Raw genomic sequence first — 18445 nt, 5'->3', positions numbered from 1 at the left:
CAACTTTCTTGGCTCTATAGAGTGGTTTGCTATTGCCTTCTCCATTTCATCTCCTCACGATGTTTTTCTTCAAAGCAAATGGTAGTTGATGAAAACTACTATACATTTGTCTTCCATCGGTCAACAAATACTTTCAGAATTTTGTTGGGGCTTTCAAAATCACATTGCAAACTCACGCAAACAATGTTTTTCGTTCATTACAGCAAAGAATACGAGATTGTGGTGACGAAGTCGGCGGCACTAGGACACACGAGCCACCACAGCCACCGGCCTGAAAACAGACAGAAGAACAGATATCTCAATATTACGGCATGTAAGTCTTTTATTTATTTTTATTATTTTAATTATCAGCGGGAACCTATAATTGGCTTCTTGTAACCCATTGATCTAGTTTTAAAAATGCAAGCTGTTGGTTCTCCTTGAACATGTTAAAAAAAAAAAATAATTTACAAGTTACATATAACTTGCAATATATATATGTATGAAGTTAATTATGTCTGTTTAGATGGAATATTGCAATTCAATTTTTAACCGATTGAGCTAAAATTTTGTTTACACAATATATTTTGAATGACAATTAAAAAAAAAACACATACACACATTGAAACCCATTGCGTAGTTATAAAGGTCTAAAGATACATAGGGGTAGACAGACGCCGAGAAGCGACTTTGTTTTGTACTATGTAGTGAGTCACGGAGGGCTGTAGTTGATGTATATATGTGTTGCCCCGCTGGCCAGACGACCACTCGCGCGTGTGCGTGTCGGCGGGCGGACGCTGCGGCGCCGCGGGCTGCGCAGGCGCAGGCGCGGGCGCGGCGAGGACGAGCTGCGACTACGTCAACGCCAACTTCATCGACGGCATGCTGCCCGCGCTCAGCCAGACCGCTCTCCAACGGATCAGGAGGAAGCTGGAGAGGCGGGCTCGACCGCACAGGTTAGACATTTCTCTATGTTTATTATGACGTGCAATAAATTATTTCTCTCAAATCTCCCAAGTCTCCTTCTTGTCTTTACCGCGTCTTGTAAACAAAATCAATTGTTATTTCAATGGGGATTATTATATTTTCACAATTTTATCAATTAAATATTTTACTCTTGTTTTTCAGACAACCGTCAGTGAAACCCGCGAAGCCGCCGCCGAACCTCGCGGAAGGCATAGAGTCAGCGTTCCTCAACATAGAGTTCTCCGGCATTGTGGAATCTGATGCCGAGCAGAACGACTCTGACAGCGACCAAAGTGATGATGATAGCGAATTGGACAATGTTTATGTTGATATAGGTGAGTTATTATCATATTTTTTCTCTTATGGAATATGGCGGACGTTCACAGGGAAGACTAGTTACACATGTGCCAGAGTTTAATGAAAAGCAGTTATATATTTTGCTAAAGGTGATACAGATATAACAAATATATTACGATCAAACTCTAGTGTCTTAACCACATCGTCGACATTATGCGTAAAAAGTCTATGGGCCATTTCTTTTTTTATGCAACTATCAGGTTCTACTGCGTGGCCTCCCCTTTCTGTCTCCAACTTCTATCCTTCGCCACTTGTTCATTTATATATTTATAAATATTTAGCTGTCCCTTTTCGAAGGTCGACAGTTCAACGACCATTACTAAAATGTTTTTTTATTTTATTTCTCCAGACGGTGTACCAACAAGAGTGAAATTAGAATGGCTAATATGGCGTAGACGGTATATAGCAACACAAGGACCTACCCCGGCCACTCTAGATGCCTTCTGGCGGATGATATGGCAACACCGGGTGCATACCATCGTCATGATCACAAACCTAGTGGAAAGAGGCAGGGTGAGTCGAGGAAACTTTATTTTCGTAGCTTATGACGCGTAGACGATGTAAGGGTCGCAGCTTCGTTCGTAGCATTGTAGATGACGTGGTAGCAGATGAAAATGTCGTAGCGGTGTTTGTAGCGTACCAATTTGATTGACATGTATGGTGTAGACGGGTGATTGATTGTCTATGGTCGCAAATTTCAATCGCAGGCATCTGCTTTTTTGAAAGTAATTAAACTGATCTCGATAATATAGATAAGATCAGTCATCTACTTTTTTAAAAGTAATTAAACTGAACTCGATAGTATAGATAAGAAATATTATCTTGGAGATAGTTATATTTATTTATTTAACATTTATTGACATAACAAATTGCACTAAAAACAATATAATTTAATTATGTTATGAATTACACAATTCAAAAAACAGTGTACATACACAGATGATATAAATGCAAACATAAAAATAAAAAAGTATCCTATCTAATCTATATATATACATATATATATTGTATCTTATGATGACAATCACAGGACATCTTTCTTTTTGAGTCGAAATAGCAGACACATGTAATTTAGACCAGTATATAACCACAATAATGGCCTTGCCATTGGCTTAATTAAAATAGCCCAACTATGACAGATTATCTTTGATTCTATTATAAATGCAAAAGTAAGTTTGTTTGTTACCTCTTCACGCTTTATACACTCAACCAATCGTCTTGAAATTGTACATAGATGTAGTTTATAGTATGGAGAAGGACATAGGGTACTTTTCGTACCGAAAAATACTGTTCTCGTGGAAAATTCACAGGGGCGAAGCCACGTGCCACAGCTGGTAGAGAATAAAAACTTTTTTTTTATTTCCAGCGTAAATGCGATATGTATTGGCCGGGCGGCGGGCGCGGGAGTTCAGCGGAGTACGGCGGGGTTCATGTTACATTGCTGCATGAAGATGTTAGAGCCGCGTACACTGTCAGACATATGAGGGTGAAGAGCGGTAATAAGGCGCCGGTCGTTGACCCCGACGGGGACAAGGTGAGGACAATGAAAGGAAAACTATTTATTTGGTGGATTAAGTACAGGGTGTACTTACTTATCGTTACAAATTAAAAAAATAAGCCTAATTTATTCCTAACGGTTTCGTCTGTCTTCGCATCGAATTTCATCAAAATCGGTCTAGTAGTTTTTGAGTTTCTCATATATTATAAAACGAAGTTTTCTGCTGCGTCTGTCTGTGTTTATTCGCGATAAACTCGAAAACTACTGCCCGGATTTTCATGCGGTTTCGCCAATGGACAAAGTGATTTCCGATGAAGGTATAATTTATTACGTTTTCATCCGAGCAAAGCCGGGACGGGCCGCTAGTTCATTACAATAAAAAAAAAATAACTGTATGACACTAGTATGGATTGATGTTATTTATGGATATTTGATGATAACAGGACAGTGAGTCGTCCGAAGCATCTGGCACGGCCGCGGACGGCAGCCGCGTCGTGCTGCAGTACCACTACACGGTGTGGCCCGACCACGGCACGCCGCGGCATCCGCTGTGTGTGTTGCCCTTCGTCAAAGCTGCTCAGGCCGACCCTGGCACTGTCCTTGTTCACTGCAGGTAAACTCATTGTTCACTGCAGGTAAACTCATTGTTCACTGCAGGTAAACTCATTGTTCACTGCAGATTAACTCATAGTTTACTGCAGATAAACTCATTATTCACTGCAAGTAAACTCATTGTTCATTGCTAGTAAAAATTGCAGTTAAAATAAAAATTGCAATTAATTTAACACTTGTATTGAGAAACCATATATATATTTCCAAATTGAGATCATTAATTTGATTGGGAATTGAGATCACCTGATGGAAAGCAAAGATAAAAAGTAAAAAATATTTATTGAGGGAAAATCAATTCCCAAGTTCACGGACCGGTTTGCCTTGTTTGCTGATAATTAATAAATATTATAATAATAAAGTAGTTAAAATGCAATGCTAAAGTCACAATTAAAGTTATTCTACAAAAGTTTAAGTTACTGTGTTTGTAATTTTTATTACGTATTCTTGACTTATAAACAATATTTTCTACTTCCAATCTGATTCATTCTAATGAAATAACGACATTTATTCCAGTGCGGGAGTGGGCCGCACCGGCACCTACATAGTCCTGGACGCTCAGCTCAACCAGCTGAAGCTAACCGGAACCCTATCACCGCTAGGGTTCCTCTGTCGCGCGCGAACCCAGAGAAACCACCTAGTACAAACAGAAGAACAATACGTTTTCGTCCACGACGCCTTACTAGAACACGTCCGCTCCGGCGAAACTGACGTGGAATATGACAAAGCAACAGAATATCTAGCGAAACTGCTCGAGCCAATCAGCGAAGAGGAACTCGCCGTTCTAGATTTGAATTCGAAAGCGAAAAGCGTTCACGACCTGACCAATGGCGACAATGAAACGACCAGTATAAAATCAAGTCCAATCGAGTGTAGCGAGAAGGAAATCTTTGAGAATGGTAGCCAAATGTCAATTAAGACTGACGAATTGAATAGTGAGCAGAGTAAGTCCCAGTCGTCTGGGAGGGATCTGGATGGGGACGACTCGAAAGAGGGGATGATGAATGGGGACGAGGGGGAGGGGGTTTACGATTTGGCCCCGCGGTCCACAGATACGTATAGCAAGAAGATGCAGGCGTATAACAATATGAGCGAGGTTGAGAAAGAAGAAATTAGGAGGTATGTTATATTTAATTTATTGCTTATTCGCTAAAAACCATGGCGATTATTTCACGGAAAGTGTCAAAAATACAGATAAGGATTAAATAAAAAATAAATAAATATATACGGACAAATCACACAGATTGAGCTAGCCCCAAAGTAAGTTCGAGACTTGTGTTATGGGATACTAACTTAACGATACTATATTATATAACAAATACATATATAGATAAACATCCAAGACCCGGGCCAATCAGAAAAAGATCATTATCCATCATGACGCGACCGGGGATCGAACCCGGGACCTCTCGGTTCAGAGGCAAGCACTTTACCACTAAGCCACCGAGGTCGTCAATTAGGAATATTTGTAGCTTTGAATAGATTAATATTTTTTAGAATTCCAGATCTAGATCTATGATTAATACAATAATATACGGTTGCTCACGGCTCCACCGTGAGTGAGAATCGTGTTTTATCATACAAATTTCGTAAACTAGCTTTCTCCCGCAGCTACGCCCGCGTATACTTTCACATTCACCTCCAAATGAATTTACATAGTAGTTGCAGCAATGAAAATGCTGACTTTGTGATATACGTGTTGTATACTAGTATTATACAATAATATATTTCAGGGTGAACAGAGCGGAGAACTTCGCATTGTTAGAGCGCATGCGGTCGCTGGCTTCGAGACACCACACCTACCACGGCCCGCCGCCAACCAACCTGCTGGAGAAACAGTTCCAGGTCAATTGTGTTTCATTACTAGCTGTTGCGTCTGGTTTTGGTCGCGGTGAAAAGTAGCCTATGTCAATGTTCTGCTTTCGACACAAAAAGTCGACCGAATTTTACGTGAAAGGAATACAAACAAATTTACTGTTTATGAAATACCTTCATTCTTAAGATTCTTCTATAATATTTTTGCTCTTCAAAATGGAACCATAAGTCATAATGCCATCAAAAACATGCTGTAAAAAACCCAAGTCTCGCAGCTCAGTTTTTCTACCGTAAAAAGTTGTGAGTTCCATGTTACCAAGTCGATTAATTTATTTAGTCCCTACTTAAGGGACCTTCTGTCTTAAGTTATTACGTAAGTTATTATCGTATCAATATTAAAAATCTTTTAGGTTTTAAAAAATAGATCGACTTGGCCATCGTATGAAAACACAATATATCTTACAAGTAATACATATTATATTAGGATTGTTTAGTCTATGGCGCCCCACGCTATTGAAACTCTCGTGCATTAACGCGTTGTTAACTGCAAATGTAACTTTGTAATTTCCTATACTTATATGGGATTACAAAGTTATTAATGCCGTTGTAGTATCTAGAAAACTGGACCGAAATTCCAAAATTTTTAGATATTCCCTTGATTTAGACACTAAACACTAATTGTATTCTAAATTTGAAGCTTCTATGTTTGCTAGAAGTACCTTAGACTTTTAATGATTGGTCAGTCAGTGAGTGACAAAATCAAGAACCTTTAACAAGTTAAAATTGAATAAAATTTGAAATTTACAGTGTTTATACAATACCTGCTTAGTTACTGGAAATGCAAGCTTCCTGTTTTATCCACAACGAAGTTATTGGGGTTCTAAATGGGCCTGAATTGCTTCGAGAAACGGAGGAAGATTTCTGTGAAACAAATTAAAATAAAGTTCATCGCAAGTTTGCTTCACTCAGTGAACGATTGACTTCGTTGCTGGCGATTAATCGCTGAACGTTGACATACATACTTTCTATTTCCATGTTTTCTGTGTTCAGTGATAACCAGAGAGATTAATAAATAATATATTTATATTAACCACATAGATATAATAAATTTATATTAAAAAAATGGTAAGCTCTTCTGGTACGATAGGGACTAACACTGTTTAAATGAGTTTATTTCGAAATTTTTTCTCAGCAGTGGTCGTTCCGAAATGCTAGTAGTTTGTAGCTTTGGTGAATATAATTTAATTTAGAATAAGTGCACTGTGAATTCGTAATTTCTGAATATGATAATTGTAATGACGCGTCGTGTTATTGCAGTTGATCGTGCGGTCGTGCGCGCAGTCGGAGACAGGCGCGGAGACAAGCGCATGCGCACGCGCAGCGCACAATGCAGACAAGAACCGCGCGGGCGGCGTACTGCCTTCCGACTGTGCGCGGGTGCTGCTCGTGCCCAAGCCCGGCGTCGAAGGTAACCAACCCATCACGTGGCTTATCATAATAATACATCATTTATTTCTGTAAAATCATATAATTTTGGCGACTGGTCGTCTTAATATGTATGTTTGAACACTATCATTAATTATTAAAATTAAATTAAACTAATTGTTCGCCGCTAACTTGATCTCGCGTACACAAACTTTTATAAAATTGTGAATATTTCAAAAACGACTTAACTGATTGTGTCGCCCTACGAACTTAAATATTCTATTGACAGATCCTACATGCATTTTAAATTTCATCAAAATCAGACCAACGGTTCGGAAGTTAAGTGTTACATACATACAAAAAAATATTTTTGCCCCAAGTTGATTTGTAGACTTCGTTCATTTCGCTCATTCGCTTCACTCGCTCGGTCGAAGTTCGAAACTTGTGTTATATGCCTATGTTCTTCTCCATACTTCAAACTACATGTATGCAAAATTTCAAGAAGATTGGTTGAGTAGATAGAGCGTGAAGAGATAACAAACAAACTTACTTTCTTATTTATAATATTATTTAGGATAATTAGGAAGTAATAAGACTCCTCTGTCCGTCAATCTGTCACACTTGACCTTTTATTTATATCACAGGCAGTGATTACGTAAACGCGTCGTGGGTGTGCGGGCGTCGCCGCCTGCGCGAGTACGCGGTGATGCAGCAGCCGCCCGCCGCCGCCGCGCGCGACCTCTGGCGGCTGCTGTGGGACCACACCGCGCAGCTCGTGCTGTGGTTACCGCAGCCCGGGGACCAGGTCGGTGATACATGTGATATGTGTTAAATAATTATCAGAATACTCATTTTTTTTCTCACTACCCGGCGTGGCTTCGCACGTTATAATACGCTGTTTTGTACCTTGCTTGTAATGATAGGAGCCCGACAAACTCAACTAAACTCACTACCAAAAGTTCCTTTAGTCCAAGTTCTTAAACATATTTAATAATCGTCTAAGTTACCTTAATCCAATACATCGTTTTGACGTTAAAAATGGATAAACAAACACACTTTCACATTCATAATATTAGCACCGATGTAGTATGAATAAGTGTGGATTTTTTAAAGATACACATTCTACACTAGAATGTTTGTTTCCTAAATATATTTTATTTTATTATCATAGGAAGACCAACAACAATATGTAGGAAGCAAAAATAGTTACACTGAAGCCAATTATACCTCCTCACAAATAGAAGTGGAATGTGTTTACAAATAAGTCGAACGTTAAAACACGTTACTAAGAAAAAAAAAACTGTAAACATTAATCTCACTCTGTTTTATACAGGATTGCGACATATTCTGGCCGACGGAAGACGATCGCGAACTTTACGTGGCTAACTTCAGAGCTAGTTTCGTGTCCAAAGACATCTACATAGCTCATAGAAAATCCGACCAGAAAACTCCAATGGAATCTCCCACAGAACCAGAGACAAACGGCTACAGACGACAAGAAAGCGACTGCGCAGACGACGAAAGATTAATACCTGAAAGTAGCTCTCCCATCGCTGAATCGGAACCGGCGTATCGATTCGACAGAACAGAGTTGCGACTCGAAAGACTGAGCGGCAATCGAGATCTGTCAACGAGAAAATCGATAGCGAACGGAGATCTATTCTCTTCGTTGGCAGATAAGAAGAACGGCCCCAAATCGCCGAGGAGTCCGTCGAAAATGTCGTTGAAGAACTTCAAATTAAGTTCCCCGACGAAGTTCAAATTTCCTGATTGGGGCCATCGAACTGCCGGTTCCCCACCCGACACAGCCCCTCCCCCTCCGCCCGTGGCGCCATCTCTATCCGTTGAAGAAGAAGCGGAACTACGCCGGCCGTGTTATAGGTTCGAAAAGGTCGACAGTATCCCTGAAAATATGCCTTTAGACCGCATTATTGAAGTGACAAATGTGAGCGTGCATTCTTTACAAGATGATTATCAGTTGAGTGTTAAGTTTATCAAATGTGATGGTTGGTTAGAGGGAGACACTACTGAGTATATAGCAGGGAAGCCCGATGATAACGAGTTTGTGAGAAGAGTTAGAGAGGCGACGTCGGAGAGCGAGAGGGAAGAGGCGATAGAGAGGCTGTCTCACCCGTATAGAGATTCGTTCGCGTTGATTGAATTCGTTGCTGGGTGTCAAATGGAGTATAAGAATGGACCCGTCGTCGTTATTGACAAGTAAGTATATTTCACTTTATGATTTCAGATAGACTAAAACGGCCATTAAAAAATCAAAGTTATTTATTAAACAAGATTGGTTTAGTTAGAAGTTTAATTTTTTTTATGACTGTATCAAGTATCAAGAGGTGATGCTCTTTCAAAGCCAATCTATACTATTATTATAAAGAGTTTGTATGTTTGACGGGGGTAATCTCTGGAACTACCGAACCGATTTCAAAAATTCTTTCACCATTAAAAGGTACATTATTCCACGGGAGCGACTCCCCGGGCAACATTTAGTCATAAATAAAGTACCTAACATTTTTTCAAGTACAAATTTAACATTTCTTAATGAACAGATACGGGGGTTGGAAAGCGATGAGTTTCTGCACCCTGTCCTCGGCATGCGGCGGCGCCCGCGACCCGCGCGCGCGCGACCCGCAGCGGCGCTATCGCTCGGCCGCCGACCAGCGCGCGTCGCTGTACTGCGCGAGCGCGCTCGCTGCGCATGCGCGCTGCGGCACTGACCAGCGTCCGCATACGCTCTCCGCGCTGCTGGCTTCCTACTGCGCTCTGGCGCAATACGGACGATTGCTGACGGCTCGAGCTAACAGGTGAACCAGGTGTGTTTTTTATTTATTTGTTCTTTTTTAGTAGAACCAGCAGCTGTCACTTAAACTGTCTAAGCACTGATCTTAAATATAAATCAGTAAGCCAAGTTTTCACAAATTTAGAACACTTTCCTTCCTTACAAAACATGTTGAGTATTATATTTCAATTACTATGTAAATATTTATGATAAGATTTGTCTAATTCTTCACAGGTTTCCGAGCTCATCGCACCAGGAGTGACGGTAATATTGTAAATTATGATATAAATACTCAGTGCGTTGTGGAGGCTGCGCGGGAAGAAGATGGCGAGGCGTAGCCATGCGTGCGAGCGAGATGCATGATCACCCACGCTTGTATATAGTGGGTGTAGGCAACTATTGTAATATATACGGCAGCTAGAAGTGAAGTACCAGGTATTCTGTTTGATATAAGGCCAGTGGCTCCATCTGTGCTTCGTTTCAGTTTGATTTATGTGCAAGTGGACACTTTAATGAAATCCATAAATAGAAACATGATTATAAATATAGTCAGGAATCATTGCAAAATCATTTTTTTTTGACTTTAGCAAAGAAAGTAATTCTTGTCTCTGCGCATCAAGATTGTGAAAAAATTCAATATGGCGTCGATGATGCTCAAAGTTAACAATAAATTAATTGGAATAAGCTTGTCTCTTATGAAATAAGATGTGGTTGTGTGCATTATGAATATTTACCGCACGGTAAAAGATTTTTCTAGCAATTTTTTTCGACTTTATAGTAATCTGTCGCGTGTTCACTTGAGCATATGAGATTTATAGCGCTTTTATGTGGAATTAAGTTTTATTAATGAACAGATAAAGCATTCATGACAGATTTATGAAAACATTTAGAAATGAATTTAAAAATATATTAGCACACACACATTTATATAGAATATAAAATAATACAATAAATCTGTATTATTTTTAGGTATTCTTATATGCTCGAGTAAGTAGACACGGCAGATTTAACTAGCCATATAAACGTTTCCATAGCAACAGATAGATAGCAGTGCAATAGTTAATTTATAATGAACATTAGAGCAACGCGTAAAATAGATTATATTTTAATATTTTCTTTTTCTTAGCAATTTAAATGTCTAGGATACAGATGTATTTTGTCAATGGTGACATTTTGTAATTAAAATATACATATGGTCGGATGTGTATTATGTATTTACGGGCTTCGCGTAGATGTCGCCAGATGTTGTCAATAAAAATTGAACCTTAACGGTCATTGACGTAATGATTTATAAGGTATAATTTTCAATGACAGCCTCTAGCGCGAGTTAAGTCGAGTTGACTCTATTTGTAATTCCTATTAAATCAAGTTTATGGTCCAGTATTTTTTATTATTAAACTAGTTATTGTAATTACGATATAAATGTGAAGACTGCTTATTAGTGGTTGGTCAATTAAGGTGGAAACGTTCTGTTGCGGAGATGGTGCAATTCTATTATGACCGTTTTACGAATTTCGCACGTAGTACAGTACAATCTAGACAGACCTAAAACTAAATTCTTATATAAGTCCCATTTTTTATGTTTATATTTAGATATATGTTTATGTTTATATTTTGTTATTATTTAGAGTCAACATGTGTCCCACTGCTGGGCAAAGGCATCTCTCCATTTTTTTATGTTTATATAAAGGCAAAATTAGATGATATTTACCATGAGGAAATTTCGTTGTTCTCGCTTATTACATAGAATCGATGTCTTTGATTCGTCAAACTATACATTGGTTGAGATAGAATTTAGTATTTTACTCTCAGATTAAAATATAACTTAGCCTTTTTGATTTTTGATCAATCATTTCATATAAAATTCTCTCCTAATTGACTAATGTATGACGCTCAGCCTATATACCAGGAATTTGCAATGCAGTTTCCTTGGGGAGTTTAGGGGGGTGTCCAGAGAGGATTTTTCGAAATTCCCACGGGAACGGAAATAAAAAAGTAATACAAAATATAGAATGCGTCATTATTTAATAGTTTTGCACCATCGTGTAAATTGGCTATGGTGTCGTACCATTACGTGTGTTCAGTGGATAATCTCGTTTTAGTGGTACCCATTCAACGCCCAGCTTCAGAGTGCCTGGACAAAATGACTATTTTTACAATACAATTTATGTATTTTTTTTTCTTTTCTCGTCGTTCTGGTATGTAGAGGTAAATTATTTATTTTATTATCAAAAGAAAATTTTAAAATAAATGTGTTCAATCTCATCGATCGAAATATAATCGTGAATAATTTTCATTTGTGAAGCACTAGAGCGAAATAATATAAAAAGAAATAAAAAAAGCGATGGTTGTCTTTATGTAAATTGTTATTATTTAGAGCCATCATGTCATCTCGATTTTTTTATGTTTGATCCGGTTCTGAGTTGTTATATAAATTTAAAAAAAATATATATCTTAAATGTTTACCATTTTGTCCGGGTCTCTGACAAACGTGTTAGTCGCGTCCGCAGTTCAAATATAAATTCTTAAATATGTAAATTAAGTTTTTACATATTGTTATATGTTAACCCACCTTTTATGTTTCCAAACCGTAACGTATCTTTTATATATCGCGGTATATTAATTTTACAGTGCGCGTCAGATTACAATAGAAATGTCAAAGACGTTATAATGCGTTTCTCAATTTTGAAAACGCTCTTAAAAAATAATGGAATAAATTAGACAAAACTTTTGAGTTATTTTTCAAATTTCCTAGCCACTTGAGATAAAAATGGCGTCGTTGACAGTATTATTTATTATTTAAAACTCATAGCACAAAATAGTACTTTAATTCAATTCGTATTTGTGTTGTTCCACGAAAAAAGGCACCTTATGGAGGGAAGACGCTTGAAACGGTTCACTTGCTCATTACTATTATAGATGCGCAAAATTAACGTCGTAATCGTCTGCCCTCCATTATCTTCGAGTGCTGTCACAATTTACTGTTCTGTTCTTAATAATCTTTCATATTATATTTGAACTGAGGTAGTGTATTTGGAGAGCTAGTGTTGTGTATATGAGGCGGCGGGTGGTTTGCGCTCAGAATCGTTTCGTGCCATTTTAGGCTTACAGTAGCTAAATATACCGCGTAGATAGGAACAATTTTAAGAGTTCTTGCGGGACTTTTATCCCCAGGAATCATTACTTTGAACGTTATTGCTTAGTTTCTACATTTCAGTTTCTACATTTTATAATTCAATTCAATCATCAATAAATAAAATACTTTTTTGCGACCCACGATTTTTTTCTGTTTGTCTTAATGATTAGCTGGAAAATGCTTTTAGCATTAAGTTCATAATATTTACTTACTAGATGCGTAGTAATTACGTTCCTGAGAATTGTTTATACAATCATTGGTATTCTACTTTTTCTTTTTCCGTTAAACTATATAATTATAATACTCTTTTTGTGATATATTACACAACTGCACGCGCATTTATATATATAACATTCTTTAAAATAATATTTCATTTATATTTTGGTAGTAAATTTTTTACACTTTTCACATAAATATTATTTCGCTAATAAAACTATATTTGTTATACGATTCATTCCGTGTAAACTTCCCGCCCGTACGATAACCAAAGATGAGCGCGTTAGAGGTATTACCGAATGTAGGCTACATAGAGTGGGTGTTCCATGTCGCTACTGACTTAGGTAACGTTAGAGTAAGTATCATTGTCTTAAATCCGCGCGACGACTCAATTCACTGCTAAAGGACTATTTCGACTGGATTCCAAGCTACTACTATTCGTCTCTGTCTTACATGATAGCGGAAATACAGGAAAGATATCTGATCTAAATACACACTACTTTTATATGTATTGAGTAGACATAATGTGTGTAAACTTATTGAATCAGTTCTTAGGTGTTACTTAGTCAAAATTGTTCTTTACAAAAAAAAAAAAACTATTTTTAGCCGTGAATTTTGGTCGTCGACGCAGACATTTTTATATATATACACGTATGTATAAATATATGTAGAAGTGTTTCAGGCTCAATTTATATATTTTCCTTTGCAATAATCACAATTTTGAACATTAATCAATTGAATCAGGGTATTGTCATGCAATCATGGAATAATTCGTTAATCGTGTTTGGTGATTCACAGAGCGCTGCGTTCGCGCTGTCATTACGACCCGTCGGTTTTCTTGAGGAAGGAATCATTTTCAAAATCAATCATTAAAATAAATAACATTACCTACCACAGTACAGATTATCTTAAAGTCAGATAGTAAAACTAGTTATTGTCTTTCTTAAAATTTGAAAAATTGTAATTAAAGTACGGCCGCAGCGGCGCAACGCTCTGAGAATCACCTGTTTCTGAAACATTTGTTATATTGGTAACTCTCATTGTCATCGCATATTTCTAAAGCTAAATAGTTTTAGGGATCAATTGTCAGTGAATTATCATAAAAATAATGTTGCGAAACACATAAACCTTAAGCTGCAGAAGGAACAGAAAAGGATGCAAATATTAAAGAATGCTGTCTTGCTTCTCTTTCTTTTGTATACATTCATCCTTTTTTGTTTCTTCTGCGCATGTGTATACTGTCATTTTTATAGTTAAGTCTTCTTCCAATCAGAGAAATTTGTTTTTTAAAAAAATAAACTCGAGTCAGTTCCTGGATATTCGTAGATAGGTATAAAACTAAAATTGTTTCTCCTAATTAGTGCCTAACTATGGGCGGTGAGTAATATGATCGTGTTTTAATGATTATGGGTATTTTTCCTGTTAAAAGTATTCGAAAGAATTGATATCTCAATAAAATCCCACGACAAAATATAATGTCGGCACGACAAAAAGGTTATCTTGACATAAAAATTAAGTCATTTCGCCGAAATTATGTATTTTTCCAGCAATTTCGTTAATCCGGTGTTGAGGTGTTTTTTTTTTTTATTAGAATTCAATATTTTCAAATACATTTTCTAACATATAGTAATAGTTTATTACCATATTCTCTGATTAAGTGGACTATTCCAAAAGATTGCTAGAATAATAAATAAATGTTCCATGTTGTATGTACGCCTGAGAGTTTCCCTAGATTGTAAGGTGTAAAAATGTTGCCAGGTTTTTAATATTAATAAGTACCTAATACCGCCTTGTACGTACATTATTGTGCCAATTTTTGTAACAATAACCCTACCGGTTTCAAGCATTCCACACACTTTATTTTTACTTGCCATAGTAAAAAAAAGTATTTTACACAAATCTGTTACAGTTTGAATATGTATGTTTGTGGTGATCCGCGTGAAAGAGAAAGAGTTAAATTATCATGACGACCTCGGTGGTGCAGTGGTAAGGTTCTTGCCACTGAACCGAGAGGTCCCGGGTTCGATCCCCGGTCGGGTCATGATGGAAAATGATCTTTTTCTGATTGGCCCGGGTCTTGGATGTTTATCTATATATGTATTTGTTATAAAATATAGTATCGTTGAGTTAGTATCCCATAACACAAGTCTCGAACTTACTTTGGGGCTAGCTCAATCTGTGGTATTAGTCCTAATATATTTATTTATTTATTTATCATGCCTGAAGTTATTGGCAATTTAGCGTTAACCAACACTTGTGAAACACAATTTTAAAAAGCTATCAGTTCGATATGTTAACTTTAGACTATCAGATACTTTATCAGCAAGCGCTAAAACAGGCCCTAAGAATTATTATTGTTATTGAAAATTACTTAAATTAATGAATTGAAAAAAAAAATTTACTTCCAGAATAAGAGGTTCTATTCCATATGATGGCATCACTTTATTTTTTATAATTTAATACTATTTAGAGTTTAGTATCTGTGCAGTGATATGGGTATTCGGTATTACAATGCCTCTGCTGTCCATTGCACTGTCGACTTTCATTTTATAAAACATATAGACGCTTGAAATTTTCTTAAAATGTCTTATTTTCACGTATACTTTTTCATGCGGATCCGCACATTGTTTTTGTATTGATGGATCACTTTCGTCGAGTTGTAAAGCTTAAGTTGGAATAGAGTGTGTCGTTTTTATTGTAGTCATTTTGTCTGTCAACAAATTTTAATCCGTGGCTGACATTCCAAAGGTTTTGACATGCTAAAGTGTGATTTAATAAACCAAAATGTATTGACTAAAATATAAGATGTATCTTAGAAAATATAAATATTGAGAGCTACACATAGACTGACAGAAAATATAATTAATTATTTTTGTCGTTATTTATTCTACCTTTTTGCGCTTTTCCACAAAGCTGTTGGGATGTCGGCTTTCGCCGTGAAACTGCATATAAATATGGAGATACGACTTTAAACACCCGCCTTTCTCATGTATTTATTGTCGTGAAACATGTAAAATATGTTAAAACCAATTGGTTAAATGGAAGGATGTAGAAACTCAACTTATATTTAGCATCGATTTTTTCCTACTATCTCTAAAAGTACCTAAAAAATTTTTACTTTTGCTAACATCATAACGAGAGGTATTCGTAAACTGTATTCGCTGCGTGATGCATCTATTTGTCCGTCTCTCTTCACCCGTGTGGTGTGTGATTGAGGCGGACTGAACACGCGCTATTACGCCGCGTCACGCAGCGTTTCGACCGCTGCGGCTGCGCGGTCATTACAATCCGTCAATTTTTTTGAGGAAGGAATTATTTCCAAAATCAATGATTCTTAAAATGGCATTACTACAGTACAGAGTGATTAATGTAAAGTCATACAGTAAAACTCATTATTGTCGTTGTTAAAATTTGAAAAATTGTAATGACAGCGCGACCGCAGCGGTCGAAACGCTCTGCGAAACACCCTATCGCTTCTCTCACTCATGTTTGAAGTTATACTCTTTTTTATAATCAGTTTCATGCCATATTTAGAGAGTATATCATTACATGCCATCAATTCTCGTCCGTGAGATGTATGTGTTACGGGGCCCATTGCTAATCGTGCTCCGTTGTTTTGACCGTCCGTCCGTCCACGGACAACGCTGACATGTATGGAGATTTGACGTACGTCGACGTATATCAATGTCAAAACATATGAAAACAATGAAGCGCAACGGAGCAATAGGATCTTCTAATTCTAGTGTGATGTGAACTAATGTGAACAGCTAAAAGCAAAATGCATATGACTTTCCTAATCGTAACCACGACACGTCCGGACGTTGCGCGTTCATGGCAAGTTTAGATATGATTACATAACACTTCTTTTTACACGTTATTGTATTACTAACACCACTAACCCGACACAAAGTAGCACAAGAAATGTAGATAATTTATTATTATTTTCATCACAATTATTAATGTTTGTTAACCACTGAATTATGTATAGTAATTTTTGTACCTTATTGTATATTATTGTCACAGAATAGATTATTGTTTTTTTTTTCAAACAGCTGTTGCAAGACTAGTTTCTTTTTTTGAGATGAAAATACAGTTCTAAAGTTCTGGTATCTCGTCCCATGATTATTAGCCCCATTGGGACGAAACACTGAAAGTCATTTAGGCAACAATTTCAACTTAATTGAAATATATCAAGCTTACACTTATAGCAGAGTTTGAGCTATGTAATGTGCTATTGTGATATGTGACTTCAATATGTTTAATTTTTATTTGTTCGACCACCGTTGTGTTATACCATAGTTAGTTCGATATTAGTCCCACGTTTCAATCCTTACAGTCACATTTCTCTGCGACAACTATTTTTAACATCTTCGACGAAGCATTATTAAATTGTCAAAAAATAAAAAATCACCTTTTTTTCGAAATAGCTGTCGTCAAGAAATTTCGATATAAAGATTGAATTCGCCTACGTGACTTTTATATATACAATAGTCGCCGAGGTTTTTTACAGGTTAGATAACGGCCTTACATTGATCAAATAATATTGTCTTGTTCAGAAAAATTAACGAACACTTGAAACCTTAGTGTTTTGCCTCGTTCTGTCTCTGTCAAATATTGGAGAGGTAGGGATAAAACATTTTTACTAAAATACCTTTCAAGCGTAGAGCGAGAAAACTTAAGAACCAGTTATGCTTGATATACCTACTCGAGATGAAACTGGACAGAGCGCAAGTATATTTTGTCCCTATTCGCGTGTCGCTATTTAGTAGGAGCCTATCGCTTTAACCAGTATGCGTCAAGATTTGTTTGAAACAGTTATATGTGGCGATCACCATGTCTATAGTTCTCTCGGTCTACGCTTTCAAGTGTCCGTTCACTTTTTATGAATAAGATTGGTGTTACCGTGCGAATAACTTTTAATTTAGCACAGTTTCTTTTGTGTAGTTAACGGTCAGTATACTCTTGAACTATACGTTAAAGTTTTACTAATATTCGTCTAGTAAATACTTTGGTGCGCCATCTTAATGTGTAATCTCACTAAACCTACTTTAGTTATTATAACTTTTTAGTAAAAATATTCGTACGGTCGACACACAACTAAACTGTAAAGCTTTTTGTCGGGCCTACTGAGTTTCGTCCCACACAAAAATTTGGGACGTATTAAGCATATATTTGGAACTTTTTGTCTCGACTTGACTAATTGGACTATTAAACACTATTGTAGTTGTGACCAGTAGTTGGTCACGACCTACGCATTCTGTATGCACTGTATCATATCTCCCAGCGTGCACGATAGGCATATATATGGGACGGAAGCATATTTTTATGTAGGACGAGATTCTGTGGGTCGAACAGAAAACAACACTGTTAGAATGGGCGTGGGTGGGAATTTTTCTGAGAACTACCCTCAGATGCATTTTTAGTCATTAGTGATATTAAATTGACTAAAATCCCAACTGCGCTTATATGACTTTAGCGACGTGGTTTTAATCTTTTGATAATTATTTTATGTACAGTATGTCTAGCGAGTCTAGTTTCTAGTTGGTATGCATTTTTTGTACAACATCACGACTATGTAAACCATTGAAGACTTATTTATTTTTTTTTGTAACCGCCTGTATTATTTCAAATGTAAAAATATATAAGAAATATCTAA

The 18445-nt window shown here is 36.9% G+C and overlaps 1 protein-coding gene across 3 annotated transcripts in view; it reads left to right on the top strand.

The window, feature by feature from the left end:
• Nucleotides 1-18445, top strand: part of LOC128680080 (uncharacterized) — a 33275-nt gene extending 14830 nt beyond the window's left edge. For 2 of the 3 annotated variants that reach the window (XM_053762832.2, XM_053762830.2), the window contains exons 9-21: nucleotides 204-313; nucleotides 740-935; nucleotides 1108-1280; nucleotides 1652-1815; nucleotides 2669-2836; nucleotides 3244-3413; nucleotides 3926-4528; nucleotides 5143-5254; nucleotides 6542-6692; nucleotides 7294-7454; nucleotides 7983-8866; nucleotides 9208-9462; nucleotides 9672-18445. In XM_053762832.2, coding sequence (XP_053618807.1) covers nucleotides 204-313; nucleotides 740-935; nucleotides 1108-1280; nucleotides 1652-1815; nucleotides 2669-2836; nucleotides 3244-3413; nucleotides 3926-4528; nucleotides 5143-5254; nucleotides 6542-6692; nucleotides 7294-7454; nucleotides 7983-8866; nucleotides 9208-9462; nucleotides 9672-9699 — 3175 coding nt within the window. In that variant the 3' untranslated portion in view covers nucleotides 9700-18445. Of the gene's footprint in view, nucleotides 1-203; nucleotides 314-739; nucleotides 936-1107; nucleotides 1281-1651; nucleotides 1816-2668; nucleotides 2837-3243; nucleotides 3414-3925; nucleotides 4529-5142; nucleotides 5255-6541; nucleotides 6693-7293; nucleotides 7455-7982; nucleotides 8867-9207; nucleotides 9472-9671 lie in introns of all 3 variants that reach the window. The other variant, XM_053762833.2, reaches the window with a different exon arrangement.

Source organism: Plodia interpunctella, chromosome 23, assembly GCF_027563975.2.
Source record: "Plodia interpunctella isolate USDA-ARS_2022_Savannah chromosome 23, ilPloInte3.2, whole genome shotgun sequence".
Taxonomy (NCBI): domain Eukaryota; kingdom Metazoa; phylum Arthropoda; class Insecta; order Lepidoptera; family Pyralidae; genus Plodia; species Plodia interpunctella.
Note: the sequence above shows the minus strand (reverse complement) of the source record. Positions and strands in the feature narration are given on the sequence as shown.